This window comes from Malus sylvestris, chromosome 6 (genome assembly GCF_916048215.2).
Source record: "Malus sylvestris chromosome 6, drMalSylv7.2, whole genome shotgun sequence".
Classification (NCBI taxonomy): domain Eukaryota; kingdom Viridiplantae; phylum Streptophyta; class Magnoliopsida; order Rosales; family Rosaceae; genus Malus; species Malus sylvestris.
The window spans coordinates 28,590,667-28,608,022 of NC_062265.1; the positions used below are offsets into that span (position 1 = coordinate 28,590,667).

At 38.7% G+C, this 17,356-nt stretch overlaps 2 protein-coding genes and 2 pseudogenes across 3 annotated transcripts in view; all 4 read left to right on the forward strand.

The window, feature by feature from the left end:
• LOC126627252 (elongator complex protein 3-like) overlaps positions 1-1,006 on the forward strand; it is a 110,982-nt pseudogene extending 109,976 nt beyond the window's left edge.
• Positions 1-17,356, forward strand: part of LOC126627241 (disease resistance protein RPM1-like) — a 40,193-nt gene that overhangs the window by 8,496 nt on the left and 14,341 nt on the right. The gene's annotated exons all lie outside the window — the stretch shown is intronic.
• Positions 2,065-16,420, forward strand: LOC126627279 (disease resistance protein RPM1-like). Its single transcript, XM_050296750.1, has 3 exons — positions 2,065-2,476; positions 15,616-15,704; positions 16,197-16,420. Exons 1-3 carry the CDS (start codon positions 2,084-2,086, stop codon positions 16,219-16,221), a joined length of 507 nt encoding a protein of 168 aa, XP_050152707.1. The 5' UTR covers positions 2,065-2,083; the 3' UTR covers positions 16,222-16,420.
• LOC126627259 (elongator complex protein 3-like) lies at positions 3,910-7,999 on the forward strand (annotated as a pseudogene).

Sequence of the window (17,356 nt, forward strand, 5' to 3'; positions counted from 1 at the left end):
CACATATTGTTGACTTATATCCAACAACAGCAACCCCGACCGGTCGGGGCGGATTCGAGCCCCATGGATTATCAGAAGAAGAGGCTCGCGTCCGAGCCATCACCGAAATCGTCAGCTCCATGGTCGACCTCTCCCGAAATGGCCAAAACCTTGACCTAAACGCCCTCAAGACCTCCGCGTGCCGCAAGTACGGCCTCTCACGTGCGCCGAAGCTGGTCGAAATGATTGCGGCTCTGCCGGAGTCAGACCGTGAGGCTCTTCTTCCCAAGCTCCAGGCCAAGTAGGTCCCAACCGCTTCGGGCATCGCCATCGTCGTGATGTCAAAGCCTCATCGGTGTCCCCACATCGCCACCATCGGGAATATTTGCGTGTACTGCCCCGGCGGTCCCGATTCAGACTTCGAGTATAGCACTCAATCTTACACTGGATATGAGCGTACTAGCTTGCACGCAATATTCCTGATAGAGTAATATGAAGATACTCGCTAGGTATTCATTCTTCGTATATGAGAGAGTGCTTCGTCACACGAAATGATCATTCTATTCTTGTCATGTGTAGAAGTGTTGAGCTGATGGAAGATAAACACTTAAAAAGATTATGATTGTAATATTGAGTATAATATCTAATTTAATTTCGCTTCAGCATATATAGATGAATTGAGGATCTCACTTTTCCAGAACTTCTTGTTTCTCTAATTTGCGTAGTAATTTGTGCATGGGTTTTACCGATCGAGCAGGTTGTCTATACTGACACTTACCATGATTTGTTTTTGTTCTTTTTGTAAATAGGATATTCTAGTTGGGTTACTGCGATTAAGAAAGTGTGGTCGGAACACTACTTGTCCCGAATTCATGGGAAAGTGTTCTATTGTTCGTGAACTCCATGTTTATGGGACTGCTGTTCCAGTTCATGGGTGGTGGTATCCACACTTCCCGTTTATCTTTCTCTCTCTTTTTAATTTCCGTCCGTCAGATTGAATGTATAGAAAAACATTAAATGATAGAAATTAACAACCTTTTTAGATTTGTTGTAAATGTCATCCATTGATTCACCTGGCTAGCTCACTTTCGTACATTTTTGTTCGTTTGGTCTACTTTTGAGGACTTACATGGAACGATTGAACGTCGCGTAGTGTTTTGGTTTAATAATGCACATGACAATATATTATTAGATGGAATGTCACAGTGATAATAAACTCATTTCTTGTAAGTTGTTCTTCTATTTGAGATGTAAAATAGTCAATTCAAATGTAAAATTGTAAAAATAGATGGATAAAACGAGACACATTTTGTAATTATAATTAAACTCTCCAAATTTGAGCCACTTAAACAATGTTGGAAAATGATATTTTCACACCACTGAAGTCGTCGTATCGTGTTTCTTATGAACCAGTGAAGCCATTGCCAATTTCGGAATAACAAGCTGACCTCCATTAATGCTTAAATCAAGCTTCGCTCCCATTTTCTCAACCTTTCCCGCCAAACGCCTATCGCCGCGGAAGCCACCGCCAGACACGACATTCACCTGCTTCGCACACACCGCGCCAAATGTTCGAAAAAATGCCTCAACCAAAGCCCCCACCATTATTCTCCCTCCTTCCACTTCCGCCTACATCCACCTCTCTTTCTGCCGAAAGCGCTGTCACTAATGCGACTTCACAATCGTCGCCCTCGGCGCTGCTTCCGCCCAAACCGAAGACGACCCGCGAATGATAAACTACGTCTAGTTACTCCGCCATCTAATCATGTATTGTTACATTGGTGATTTGGCGGTCTTTAGACATGTCAGTGGGACTAAAACAGCATCGGATCTAAGTAAATTACAGAAACTGCAAGTTTTGGATTCTGTTGAATCAGAAGGAAAGATTATTAAAGGCATCAGGAATATGACCCAACTTACAAGCCTCGGTATTACAAATGTGAAAGCAAGTGACGAGATGGACCTCTGTGACTCCCTTCAAAAGTTAGAGCTCCTTCACACTTTGCTTTTAGTGGCAAGTGATGAAGATGAGCTTCTTCGAGTTAATGCATTACGTTCGCCTCCTCTAGACCTTCAAAACATTTTATTGGCCGGAAAACTAGAAATGTTACCTCTTTGGTTAGGTTCACTCAATAACCTGACACGTATGTATCTACGTTGGTCTAGACTGGAAGAAGATGTGCTACCTCACATTCAAGCATTGCCGAATCTTGAAACACTTGGGCTATTTAATGCATATGTTGGCAAAAAATTGTGTTTCTCCAGAGGCTTCATAAAGCTTAAGGATTTGGTGTTGAGCAGCTTCCCGGTATTGAATAGTATAGCTATAGAGAAAGGGGCGATGCCAAATCTCCAGCTCTTATCCATTGCGTACTGCCTAGAGTTAAAGGCATTGCCGCAGGGCATTGAGTTCCTTGCTAACGTAGAACGCTTGACGCTGTCTTCTGTTCCAATGCAACTTATAGAGTCCGTAAGAGGAGGCATGGATCATCCAAAGGTGCAACATATTCCTGAAATCCACCTGCATTATGAGAGAGAAAATATGTGGTACCATAAAAGCTTTTCTGGTATTCACTCTCACAAAAGGTACGCACACTTTTATCCTTGCATAAAAAATTTATTACTGTTAGACTTACCACATTTTTTGTATCACATTTGTACCACATTTTTTATAGAGGTAAAGCCCATCGACACATGTGGATCTCATTTCTATTAGAAAGGTGGTACAAATGTGGTAAAAGTAATATTTTTGTAAAAAAAAATTCCACAACTTAATTATTTGAACTATTACGTTAGAAAGTTAAAAGGTTGGTGATTTTTATACTCCTATTTTTTTTTTCTTATGCGCTCCTCTTGTTTTGATTCGTTAGTGTTTTGATTTATTAGGCTATGAAAAAGAGGAAGTAGTGCATCGGAGTGTAAAAATCATTTTCCCTCACAGTTTGCCTGTCCAATCTTATATAGAAGTCCGGCAAAGACAAAATATGCATGCATTGAGATTTTATTTAGTAACTGTGTTTCTTTTGTTTTTTAATGTCCTTTTTGTAGAATCAAGCCTCATAAGCACTTGTAAGACTGCAGTGAGTTCTCCTTTGTGCCAGTTGATTTTACGGTGAATCTCGACTTTCGTTATAGTAACAGAGCTGACTATATACGTGTTGAGTGATTCGCCTTGCAAGGAAGAATTCGTCTATTGTTTGTGTGTTGTGTGAAGTTGCAAACATTGATCGATCTTGGTTTCTTATTTGCCCTTTGTGAAATTGAATAATGCCCAAGATTCTATTTGTGTAACTGAAACTTATATTATTAATTGCTTGCGTGTGTTTTGATGTAATAATATTGGTTTGGAACTGAATCTGTCATTGATGAGAATAATGCCCAAGATTCTGTTTGTGTAACAGGAACTTATATTATTATTTGCTTGCGTGTATTTTGATATAATAATATTGGTTTGGAACTGAATATGTCACTGATGAGACCAATTCTAACTAAATCAATGATTTGACCCATTTTTCATTTTCAATATTTTTTATTTTTTTATCAAGTTTTCAAATATATATTGTTTTAGAGAGGTAAAGTTTATGGTGGATGTTTTAGCTCACTATGATTTCACTTGAAAAATTATTAGATGGTACGGTATTACTACGTAGGCCGGTGATACTTCTATTCAAATTTTAACATGTGTGCAGTTTCTTACAGCTGGATTAAAAAGCTTTTTTAATTTACAATTAATTTTTATTTTTTAGTTTAAACAAAATTAAAAGAACTAAAAATAAAAGGCGTTTTGACATAGATGCCTAACTTTTAAAATTAGAAAAATTAACGAAAATGATTTGAAAATTCTGAGTTTTAATGATAAAGACAAAATAAATACTACTGATTGACTTTTTAAAATTTTGAAATAACCTTTTTTCCTCCCTCTTCTCTCCCATGGCGACTGCAGTGCTGCCAGTATCCGAGCCCGCCAGAAAGCAACCCCGACCTGGTCGGGGCGGATTCGAGGCCCATGGACTATCCGAAGAAGAGGCCCGGGTCAGGGCCATCGCCGAAATCGTCAGCTCCAAGGTCAACCTCTCCCGGAAGGACCAAAACGTCGATCTAAACGCCCTCTAGACCACCGCATACCGCAAGTACGGCCTCTCACGTGCGACGAAGCTGCTCAAATGATTGCAGCTCTGCCGGAGTCGGACCGTAAGGCTCTTCTCCCCAAGCTCCGGGTCAAGTCGGTCCCAACCGCTTCGGGCATCGCCGTCGTGGCCGGGATGTGGAAGCCTCATCGGTGGCCCCACATCGCCACTACCGGAAATATTTGCGTATACTGCCCCGGCGGTCCCGATTCGGACTTCGAGCGCAGCACTCAGTCTTACACTGGATACGAGCCTACTAGCAATTCGGGCAAGGTATGGCTTTCTCTAGTTCATTGACGCATTTTATCGAACACTTGATAGGGAATTGAAGTTTTATGTTATTCATGATTCGTTTCGAAGTTTAAAGTTTTCGGCTTGATTGATTTTTCACCATGAAATTGAGAGCTTTGTAATGAAGAGATTATTTGAAGGAATTGGTGTTTAAAACTGGATTAGTGAAGTTAATTTGGTAGTTAATCTTTTGGTTTTGTGTGTTTAGATACAACCCATATGTTTAGAGCTTAAAGAATTTACTTTCGGGTTTGCAGATTTCCATGATAGAGTAATATGCATAGTTGTCGCCTTGTAACTGGTGCTGAATTTGTGTTTACAGGTCGAGTTCATCTTAATGGGCGGTACTTTCATGTGGTTGCCCGTGGATTACCGTGATTACTTTATTAGAAATCTGCACGATGCATTATCGGGACACACTTCTGCCAATGCTGAAGAGGCTTTTGCCTACTCTGAGCATGGTGCTACTATCTAGTTCCCAGTTCATCTACTCTGAGCTTAAATGTATTGGAATGACCGTTGAAACATGAGTTTTTAGTTTGTTTTTGAAGCCGTTAATTTCTCATTCTTGTGTTTAATTTGGTTGACAGTAATTTTTAGCTTACCATCTAGTTCCCAGTTCATCTGGTCGGTCTAGAAGGTTAACGACGGTAGTTGTAACTTTTTATTCTGCTGGAGGCCAGATTATTGCCTTGGACCTCAATTGAGACAAATGCTTTCTTATGGTTGTGCTAGACTAGAAATTGGAGTTCAGAGTACATACGAGGATGTGGCTCGGGGCAACAATAGAGGTCATACCATAGCTGCAGTGGCTGATTGTTTTTGCGTGGCAAAGGATGCTATTTATAAGGTCAGCCTAGTACCTTATCATAAAACTCACTTACCTTCACCGTGGGAAAAGAACGGATTTTGGACCTTTTATATCTACAGTGACAGGAGATCAATCTTTCATCAAAACAATTTGTGAGCCTGGATATATTTTTCAAATTATTGTGCTCTCCCATAGTTCAGGGGAGAATATTTTATCATAATCTAGTTGGTTTTGGTGTTACCATTCACTTTGTCTAAGTTCAAGAAGAAGCATGTGTTTGTAATTGTATGACCGTAATCTTTATGAACTGCAATATTAAAAGCCTTGAGGACTGTTTACAATATGCATATTTGCTGTGTATTCTTGTCGTTCATGTTGATTTACTTTTGTTTCACACTAATAATTTTATGCATTTGCTCTAGGTGGTTGCACACATGATGCCTGATCTTCCAAATGTAGGGGTGGAGAGAGACATGGAGAGTTTTCGGGAGTTCTTTGAGAGCCCCTTGTTCAGAGCAGATGGGCTTAAAATTTATCCAACACTCGTGATCCGTGGAACTGGACTCTGAGCTTTGGAAAACGGGCAGGTATAGAAATTACCCACCTGAGCAACTGGTGGACATTGTAGCTCGGATCCTAGCCATGGTCCCCCCTTGGACGCGTGTTTATAGAGTTCAGCAAGACATTCCAATGCCTTTAGTTACCTCTGGGGTTGAGAAAGGAAATCTTCGGGAGTTAGCTTTTGCTTGGATGGAAGACTTGGGCTTGAAGTGCCGTGAGAGGCTGGAATTCAGGTATGTGGGTAGTCATTCTTGTTTGAACGTGTTTTATGCAACTGGAATTCAGGTATGATCCCTCAAATCCCTTGAAAAAATCTTTACTGAACATTCTTGCTGGTTCTAGGACATACATCACAAAATTAGGCCAGACCAAGTGGAGCTTGTTCGTCGTGATTATATGGCAAATGAAGGATGGGAAACATTTCTTTCATATGAAGATACTCGCCAGGTATTCGTTCTTTATATGTGAGAGAGTGCTTCGTCACACGAAATGATCATTCTATTCTTGTCATGTGCAGAAGTGTTGAGCTGATGGAAGATAACCACTTAAAAAGATTATGATTGTAATATTGAGTAGAATATCCAATTTAATTTTGCTTCAGCATATATAGATGAATTGAGGATCTCACTTTTCCAGAACTTCTTGTTTCTCTGATTTGTGTAGTAATTTGTGCACAGAATCTTAAGGCTTGGGTTTTACAGATCAAATTGTTATAAAAAAAATCATAAACTACATCACAATAATCATATGAATATTTTCATCTAATACACATAAGACCAAAATCATAAAATTTATTTGAAATTCAATATTGTAATGAGGTGATGATGGAAAGTTAGAGGTGGAATAATTGTGGTGGGGTTCCGGGGTAAGGTTTGTATTGGATGGGTGGATTTGGGGCTTTGTGCTAATTAAAAGAGGGAATTGCATGAGAAGTAGTTGGGCCTCGGGTTTGTAGACGAAAAAGAGTTTTAATTTTTTGAATGGCCTGGCTCAAAACGGCACCGTCTAGGCCAGGTCATTAAAAACAATATTAAACTTTCTTCTTTGCTAAATTTTGCTGGGTGCTGCACTGCAAATTCCAAAACCAGCACGGGACCAGGCAGTCGGGTGGTCCTCAACGATCTTCACAGATGCTTCTTCGATCTTCCGGAAGGTCCGGGACCACCCAGGTCCTGTAATGGATTCGCCCCTGCCGCCACACACTACCTTTCACCTAATTCCCACACGGAGGCAGATTCTCTGCCCTCCCACTTCCCGTGTCTTTCTGTTGGTATGGTCACGGTTAAGCCATGTCAACATTTTATATTACTATTCTTTTTTGTCTTATTATCTCTTATAAAAAATATATATAAAATGTTGACGTGGTTTAACCGTGACCACATAAAACGGGAGGACACGGGAAGTGGGAGGGCAGAGAATCTGCCTCCTTCCCACACACTGCGCCAACTGTTCGACAATATGCCTCAACCAAACCCCCCGCCATTATTCTCCCGCCTCCCACTTCCGCCTACATCCACCTCCCTTTCTGCCGGAAGCGCTGTCACTACTACGACTTCACAATCGTCGCCCTCGGTGCTGCTTCCGCCCAAACCGAAGGCGACCCGCAAATGACAAACTACTTCCAGTTACTCTGCCGGGAAATCAACTCCACAAAAGCCGAAAACAAGACCGACCGGCCTCTGGAGAAGGTGTTTTTTTGCAGCGGCACGCCATCTCTTGTGCCGCCAAAGCTCGTGAATTCCGTTTTGGAGACGTTCGAGGTTGAAATTCGGGTTGAGTTCCCTCCAAGTCGAACAAGGCACGAAATCTACGGTTTTAGTTTTGGAATGAATTTGGTCCTGAAGTTGGAGTTTTTTGTTTGCAGGTATACACCAGGGGAGTTCCCGTTGCCTTCAGAAACGCGGTCTGCTGAGTTCTATAAGATGGCGTCTAGGACGCTTTCGGATATCACTGCAAACACAATCTAACTTATTGGAAGAACAAGCCTTTCTATGCTCTCGGCCTTGGCTCCGCTAGCTATGTCGATGGCGTGAGGTTTTCGAGACCAAAGAGGATGAAAGAGTACACAGGTTATGTGGAGAATATGGAGAATGATTTGGTGGAGTGCGGTGAGAGTCCCCGTACGCTGCAGGACATGGCCACGGACGTTGTTATGATCTCTCTTTGCATGAAGAGAAAACATTACATTTATGTACAATTACTGCTTCGCTGAATTAATATTTAATAAATTCGTCTTTGGCTCTTTTCATCGACTTTCATCCCTTGCTTTCACATTCTTTTATTTTATCTTTCTTTTGCTATAAAAAGTTAATATAAGATGTTGACGTGATTTAACCGTGACCGTTTAAATAGGAGGGGAGGGAAGGGGAGGGAAGGGGAGGGGAAAAAAAGGGAAGAGAATCCTACTCCCTCACAATGAGCTACTAATAATATGGTTCAAATTCGTCTTTGACCAGAATCGAATTTAAGACATCTCACTTATAAATGAAGAAAAATACCACTAGGCTGTATTAACAAGTATTTATTATAATTAGTATTATAAATAATAAATAAAACAAAAAATAATAAAAACTGAAACAAAAAAAAGAAGAAAAAACCGTACCGTTCAAACTTCAAAGTCAGGGGGAGGGTAAGAGGGAGACCTCCCTTTCTCTGCCGCATATCTCCTGGTTTTATTTTTATTTTTTTTGGTAAAAAAACCTTCCTGATCTTTTTCCTCTCTAGAAACTCATGTGTTATTACCATTTATCGGATGATATGCCGCTTGTTCAGATTGTTCTCATGCTGGACCAATGAGGGAAAAAATCGTTTTCCACAATCTAATTTAGCACTCAAAATACCAAGAATGAAGAATTAGGGTTTTGGGTTTAGTTTTGTTTACCGAACAAAATAATTCAAAAGATCGAGCGATTGCTCGATACGCTTTGTGTGCTTCTTAATTTTGTATAAATCGAATTAAATCAACATGCAGTAAAGACGGATTTTCTCTCCTCCTCCTTACGTTCGTGACCAGTTGATTTTTTTTTTCCTTTTGATTTCTATTGGATTAATTGATTCTTATTCATTTAATATAATTGTTTATTTATTACTTATAATTCACATCATCATCCATGTCACTTAAGGTTTAAACTTTTCAACAATAGTCTTAATCAAGACCATTGAATGTTATAAAGTCTAATGGCTAAAAAAGAGTGTAAAAATATTTGTCTCTTGATCATATTATATATGTACTTTTAGATATGAATATAAATTATTCTCTACTAATTTTTCAATACGGTATGATAATATCGTCAGTAATATTATCGAATACCAACATATACCTAAAATTTCAGTTTGCTACAATACCGTGTCATTATCGATCGGCATAAAATCGATATGATACGGTTGTCAATCGGTGGCACGATAAGTGTTGAATTAGAAACTAAAAAAGTAATTGAATTTTACTGGAAGTGTATATAAACTTTTGTAATGTGAATTAAAATTACAGTGTGCTTGAGTGATTTTTCAAAACCTTGTGTTTGTTATTTGAAATAAGAGTTTTCTATTATATTTTTTATTTTATTCGTGCACCAATTATTTTTCTACCGACCCCAAATTGGAAGCGCAACTTTAATTGACCTCACCACGCAATTATTGACGGCGAGCAAAATACATCCTACGCGGTTTCTTTACAAATTGCCACGTACATCACATTATCATCTTTGTCCAAAGGTTTTTGTCTTCGTCTGAAATTATTGGTCTTTGTCAGACAGTATTCGTAAGAACCAAAAAGTACTGGTCTTTGTTTCATGACTTCCATCGTAACTTCCAATTGTTTCTAATTCTAAAGTGAATTTCTCTAATTTTACTTGTTTCTCCCTCGTATCGAACGAGAATAGATAAGAGGCTCGTGGAATTGACGTGAGGGCTTAAAAATGGCTATATTCATGAGCAAGCTCCAATCCCTTCGTCGAATAGATAAGAGAAATAATAGATAAAGCTGAAATCCGCCGATTGTCAATTCAAACAACTGAAAGAGAAATTAATTCTTGCACAGGAATGTCAGAGCTTCGCTCCTTTCTTGTCTTTGGCGCGTTAAAGAAATTGCCTTCTGGATTCAAGTTGTTGAGAGTTCTAGATGTGCAGGATGCTCCAATTGATAGATTTCCGGATGAACTAGTGTACTCGTTCAACTTAAGATATTTAAATTTGAAGAGAACTTTAATTGACGAGCTTCCAGAATCCATCGGACGGCTTCTCAACCTTCAAACCTTGAACATCTGTCACAGTAAGATAAGGGCACTTCCAAAAGCAATCTCCAAGTTAGTAAACCTACGCCATCTAATGATGTATTGTCACACTGGTGATTGGGCTGCCCTTAGATGTGTCAATGGGACAAAAGCAGCATCCGATCTAACTAAATTACAGAAACTGCAAGTTTTGCAATCTGTTGAATCAGAAGGAAAGATTATTAAGGGCATCGGGAATATGACCCAACTTACAAGCCTCGGTATTACAAATGTGAAAGCAAGTGACGAGATGGACCTCTGTGACTCCCTTCAAAAGTTAGAGCTCCTCCACTGTTTGTTTTTTATGGCAAGTGATGAAGAGGAGTTTCTTCGAGTTAATGCACTACGTTCGCCTCCTCCAGACCTTCGAAAGGTTATTTTGGGTGGAAAACTAGAAAAGGTACCTCTTTGGTTTGGTTCACTCCATAACCTGACTTGTATGGATCTCTAGACTTGAAGAAGATGTGCTACCTCACATTCAACCATTGCCGAATCTTGAAATGCTTCACCTAAGTAATGCATATGTTGGCGAAAAATTGTGTTTCTCTAGAGGCTTCATAAAGCTTAAGCATTTGATGTTGCGCAGCTTCCTGGTATTGAATAGTATAGCTATAGAGAAAGGGGCGATGCCAAATCTCCAGGTCTTAGAAATTGGGAACTGCCTGGAGTTAAAGGCATTGCCGCAGGGCATTGAGTTCCTTGCTAACGTAGAACGCTTGATTCTGTATTTTGTTCCAATGCAACTTATAGAGTCCGTAAGAGCAAGTCCAGCGGGGACAAAATGTCCCAGCCCTCAGTCCAAAAAACGTGCCGGGCCGGAGAAAATCAAGTCCACCCCATGAAATGAGCTGGTACCCAGCCCGAGCTGGGCAATGGACCAGCCCAAAATGGACTGAGCAAGAAGCCGGGCCATTGGCCTGGCGCGTGCGATTCACGCCCGTGATGCGGCGAGTACCCGACACGGTTTCAGAGCCGGGCCCGCGTGACAAGCGCACTGACTCCACCCCCCGAGTTGGCGACGTGGCTTTCTTTCGGCCGTTGGATTTCCAACGGCTAGTTTTCTAGACCGTTGGATTTCCAACGGTAAAAAAAATTTAAATTTTACTTTTAACATAGACCGTCGGATCAAAAATCAACGGTCCACGTTTTTTTCACAAAAAGTAAATAAAAAAACAAAAAAAAGGGCCCAACGGTCAGAAATATGACCGTTGGCCACGTGGCAACTCCCTAGCTCTTGGATTTGAATATTTTTCAAATCCAACGGTCCAGATTAATTAACTATATTAAAATTCATTAAAAATTATTAAAAAATACAGAAAAATTATTAAAAAATACAAAAAATTTTAAAAAAAATACAAAAAATTTTGAAAAATGTTAATTTTTTTCCTATAAATACCTAACCCTCATCTTCTACCTTTACACCACATTCCAATATTTTCTACACTTTCTATACTATCTACATTTCAATATTTTCTACACTTTAAGAGAAAAAATGTCTTCGTGGAAGCTCATTGAAGATGTTACGTTGTGTGAATGTTGGGTTCACACTACTCATGATCCGATTACAGGTAATGAGATGGATAAGCGAGAAATGTGGAGTAAAATTACGAAAGCGTTTTGTGATGTACATGGAGAAAACGCCAGAACTAGTCAAGGTCTTCAAGGTCGTTGGAAAAAACTCAACGCATCATTTACTTGTTGGAAAAACGTCATCTCTCATGCTTCCGGTAACCTCCGTAGTGGGACAAGTTTAGCGGATCAGGTGACAATATTTTTATTTATTTATATGCATTCCACTCACATTAATATTTTGATTTATTTAATTTCGTATGTAATTTTTATCTTATTTCTTATGTAATTTTTATGTAATTTTTATTTAATTTCTTATGTCATTTTTATTTAATTTCTTATGTCATTTTTATGTAATTTATATGCATTCCACTCACATTAATATTTTGATTTACTTACTTTCGTATGTAATTTTTATCTTATTTCTTATGTAATTTTTATGTAATTTTTATTTAATTTCTTATGTCATTTTTATTTAATTTCTTATGTCATTTTTATGTAATTTATATGCATTCCACCCGTATTAATATTTTGAATTTATTTATTTGTGTTACACCCGCATTTTTTAACACTATGTTATCCCACATTTTTATAGACACTACAAGCTCAAGCATTCTACAATTCAAAGAACGGGAACAAATCATTCACTAGATGGGAATGTTGGCAAATTGTCAAAGATTGTCCTAAATACAAAATTGTGGCAACTGGTCCAGAAGTTGTCATGCACGGTATGGGTCTACATAGTTCTCCAGAACCAGACATGGCCGAACAAGAAGCCGACACATTTCAAGACACGGAAGGGATGCCTGAACAAGTGCCCGAGACCCAACCGACTCGTCAGTCCCTCAGGCCCGTAGGTAAAAAGGCGTCAAAGAAAAAAGGTAGTTCTTCCAAGAATGACTACACTAAATATATGGAGGAACTTACTCGCCAAGGTGAACTGAACATGGCACGAGAAAAGGTTAGAGATGAGGAAAAAGTTGCTGCTATGGCAGCAATATTAGCAGCTACTGAGGCCCGTGATGCGGCGGCTGAGAGACAAAGAGAAGTAGTTAATCGAGAGAGCGAGCTGGTTAGAGAAGCACTTCATTGAGAAAATGAATTGCTTCGAGAAGAAAGGATGGCTCAAGCAGATCGTGACACTATGAGCAAGTCTCTAGTAGGACTGTCTCCGAATTCTAAATATTTTTGGACTTCGGAAAAAAGAGATGCCATGCGAAGGAGGCGTGCAAGAGATGCGGAAACAAGTCAAGGGGGTTCTAGCAACTTTTGTGACAACCAAGATCCTCGCACCACATATCCTAACTCGAGAGACTTTGTATAATTTTTATGTTTTTTTTATGTTTTTTCTTTCTTTTTTCTTTTGAACTTTATTTAATTTCTTATGTAATTTCTTATGTTTTTTTTCTTTTTTTAGGTTTGAACTTTATTTAATTTCTTATGTAATTTTTATGTTATTCCTTATTTATTTTAAAAACTTTATTTATTTTTATTTAATTTATTATGCAATTTTAATGTAATTCTTTATTTATTTTTAAAACTTTATTTCTTTTGTACTTTATTTAAACACATGAAATAAGATTACATAAACTCACCAAATAAATTTAAAAACAAAACACACTACATAGAATTACACAAACTCACCAAATAAATAGAATTACATAAACTCACCAAATAAACTTAAAAACAAAACACACTACATAGAATTACATAAACTCACCAAATACATAGAATTACATAAACTCACTAAATAAACTTAAAAACAAAACACACTACATAGAATTACATAAACTTAAAAAAAATACAATTTATTCTTCAACCACAAGCCTCATTCTAATTATCTTCGCCTTCATGCAATCCCCGCTGGTGCTCAATCAAGTCATTCTGGCGGGTTACGTGCCAGTATGGCTCTTGCACATTAGTGTAACGTTGAACGATCAATTCATTGTAACGTCCATCGCGTTCCAACGGCTCGTGTTGCACTGGATCTTCGGTCCCATCATGAGCACAATAGATACGTGTTCTTGAGTTGTTCATCGGATCCGGCTCATATTCATCGACGCCATCATAATCATACTCATCTTCAACAATCATGTTGTGGAGAATAATACACGTCATCATGATGGATCGAAGAGCCTCGACATCAAACATTCTAGCTGCAGCCCTGATAATCGCCCAACGAGCTTGTAGGATACCAAAACAACGCTCGACATCCTTCCTACACCCTTCTTGACATTTTGCAAAGTGTTTTTCCTTTTCAGTCTGTGGATGTGGCACTGTTTTGACAAATGTTGACCACCTTGGGTAAATGCCATCTGCAAGGTAGTATGATCCCTCGTATTGGGTACCATTAATGGTATATGTGCATCTCGGCGAGTTTCCTTGCAGCAGTTCGTCGAACACTGGGGATTGGGCAAGGACATTTAAGTCATTCTGAGCTCCTGGAACACCAAAAAAAGCATGCCAAATCCATGTATCAAATGAAGCCACCGCTTCCAAAATGATGCTTTTGGCTCCTTTTCTGTTGCCATATGCTCCTTGCCACGCACTTGGACAGTTTTTCCAAGTCCAATGCATGCAGTCCATGCTTCCAATCATGCCAGGGAAGCCTCGCATCTCACCCTTCCTCAGAAGCCTTCGCATGTCCCTTGGCATGGGTGTCCGGAGGTACTCTTTGGTGTAGAGGGCTTCAATTGCAGAGCAAAAACACATCAGGGACTCCAAAATAGTTGTTTTTCCCATCCTCGCGATCTCATCCACTTGATCTGCAGATGCTCCATATGCAAGCATTCGCAAGGATGCCGTAATTTTTTGCTCGGGAATAAGACCTAGAACATGAAAAGCATCCTCTTTTTGCACAAAGTATGAATCATGGTTGCAAATATCACTCATGATTTTGTTGAACAAATTTCGTTGCATTCTAAAACGCCGTCTAAAAATATGATCAGGGAATATGCTATTGGGAATAAAATAATCTTCCAATAGATTTTTACCTCGTTTTTCCCTTTTTCTATCGAGGTTTGCAACACGTCTTGGTTTGGCTATCTGACCCACGGCTTCCATGACAAGGCGGGAATGTGAGGCCTTCTGCCTTCTATAGTGATCATCCTCATCCTCCTCCATGAAGAAAGCCTCATCTCCACCTCCACTTCCACCTTCCTCGAGATTGGCCAATTCTGCCTGTTGTGCCAACAACCTTTGTTGTTGCTCCTGCAACTGTTTATACACCCTTCTTGAAGAAGACATTGTAATAAGAACTTAAGATTTGAAAACGATAATAAGAACTTAAGATTTGAAAACGATGAACAAGGATTCTGAGCTAAAAAGAATGATTGAGCTTGGTGTGAGGATGGATGTAGGGATGTAGGGTTTATATGGACAAAAAAAGAAAGGATGAGGTTCTGGACAATGCCACGTGGCACTTCGTGATTGGTTGAAAATCTTATCGAAATCTTGGCTAAATTATTGTAAACCGGAAGTGACACGTGGCATGTCGGGATTGGTCGAAAATATTATCGGAAATCTATCCACAAAATAGTACGTTCAGATAATGACACGTGGCATGACGTGATTGGTTGAAAATCTTATCGAAATCTTGGCTAAATTATTGTAAAATGGAAGTGACACGTGGCGTGTTGAGATTGGTTGAAAATCTTAGCGGAAATCTATTCACAAAATAGTACGTTCAGATAATGACATGTGGCGTGACGAGATTGGTTAAAAATCCTATCCGAAATTAAAACTATTTTATTTTTTTATTCTTTTAGACAAAATTTAAAAATATCTTAAATGGGCTGGGTGCCAGCGCATTTTGTAAGGATGGAGATCGTTTGTGCCAGCGCATTTTTTCACTAGGTGCCAGCGCATTTTTTTAGGGGTGGAGATGCCTTGGCCTATTACTGTTCATTGGAGTCTGTTACTGTTCATTTGAGTGGATAAATGCGCTGGGTGCTGGCGCAAAGTCCTTAGGGGTGGAATTGCTCTAAGAGGCGGCATAGATCATCCAAAGGTGCAACATATTCCTGAAATCCACCTGTCTTATGAGAGAGAAAATATGAAGTGTCATGAAAGCTTTTCCGGTATTCACTCTCATAAAAGGTACGCACACTTTTATCCTTGCATAAAAATTTGATTAATGCTAGACTTGCCACATTTTTTGTATCACATTTGTACCACCTTTTTTATAGAGGTAGGGGCCATCGACATATGTGATTCTCATTTCTATTAGAAAAATGGGACAAATGTAGTATAAAAAATGTGATAAAAGTAGCATTTTTGTAAAAAAAAAATAAAAAATCCATAACGTAATCATTTGAACTTGTATGTTAAAAAGGTAAAAGGTTAGTGATTTTCATACTCCTATTTATTTTTCTTATGCACTCCCCTTGTTTTTATTCGTTAGTGGTTTGATTTATTCAATTGTTAGTCTACGAAAAAGAGGAAATAGTGCATTGGAGTGTAAAAATCATTTTCCCTTGCAAATTGCATGTCCAATTTTATACAGAAGTCTGGCAAAGACATAAAATATGCATGCATTGAGATTTTATTTGGTAACTGTGTTTCTTTTGTTTTGTAATATCCTTTTTGCAGAATCAAGCCTCAGAACCACTTGTGAGATTGCAGTGAGTTCTCCTTTGTGCCAATTGATTTTGCGGTGAATCTCGACTTTCGTTATAGTAATAGAGCTGACTGTATACATGTTGAGCCATTCGCCTTGCAAGGAAGGATCCATCCGTTGTTTGTGTTGTGTGAAGTTGCAAACATTAATTGATCTTGGTTTCTTATTTGCCCTTTATGAAATTGAATAATGCCCAGATTCTATTTGTGTAGCTGAAACTTATATTATTGATTGCTTGCGTGTGTTTTGATGTAATAATATTGGTTTGGAACTGAATCTGACTAATGAGAATAATGCCCAAGATTATGTTTGTGTAGCTGAAACTTATATTATTGATTGCTTGCGTGTGTTTTGATGTAATAATATTGGTTTGGAATTGAATCTGTCACTGATGAGACCAATTCTAACTAAACCAATGATTATGACCCATTTTTCATTTTCTATATTTATTGTTTTTATTAAGTTTTCAAATATATATTGTTTTAGAGAGGTAAATTTTGTGGTAGATGTTTTAGCTCACTATAATTTCACTTGAAAAATTATTAGATGGTACGGTATTACCATGTCAGCAGGTGATACTTCTATTCAAATTTTAACATGTGTGCAGTTTCTTACAGCTGGATTAAAAAAAAAATTTAATTAAACTTTTTTTTTCAGTTTAAACAAAATTAAAAGATCTAAAAATAAGTGGCGTTTTAGCAAAGATGCCTAGTTTTTAAAATTGAATAATTCTAAGGAGATTAAATTTTTTAAATCAAATTTACAAATCAAATGATGTAGTTATTGATTATTAGATTATTATTTAAGCGTTAATTAACGTATTTATTTCTTATTGATACACATCATTTTGATTTGCAAATTTCTTTTAAATTTTGGTCACCTTATGTTTATATCATTAAAATTTTGAGACAACTCTTTTCCTCCCCTCCTTCTCTCCCGTGGCGACTGCAGTGCTGCCAGTATCCGAGCCCGCCAGAAAGCAACCCCGACCGAGTCGGAGCGGATTCCAGGCCCATGGACTATCCGAAGAAGAGGCCCGGATCGGAGCCATCGTAGAAATCGTCAGCTCCATGGTCGACCTCTCCCGGAAGGGCCAAAACATTGACCTAAACGCCCTAAAGACCACCGCGTG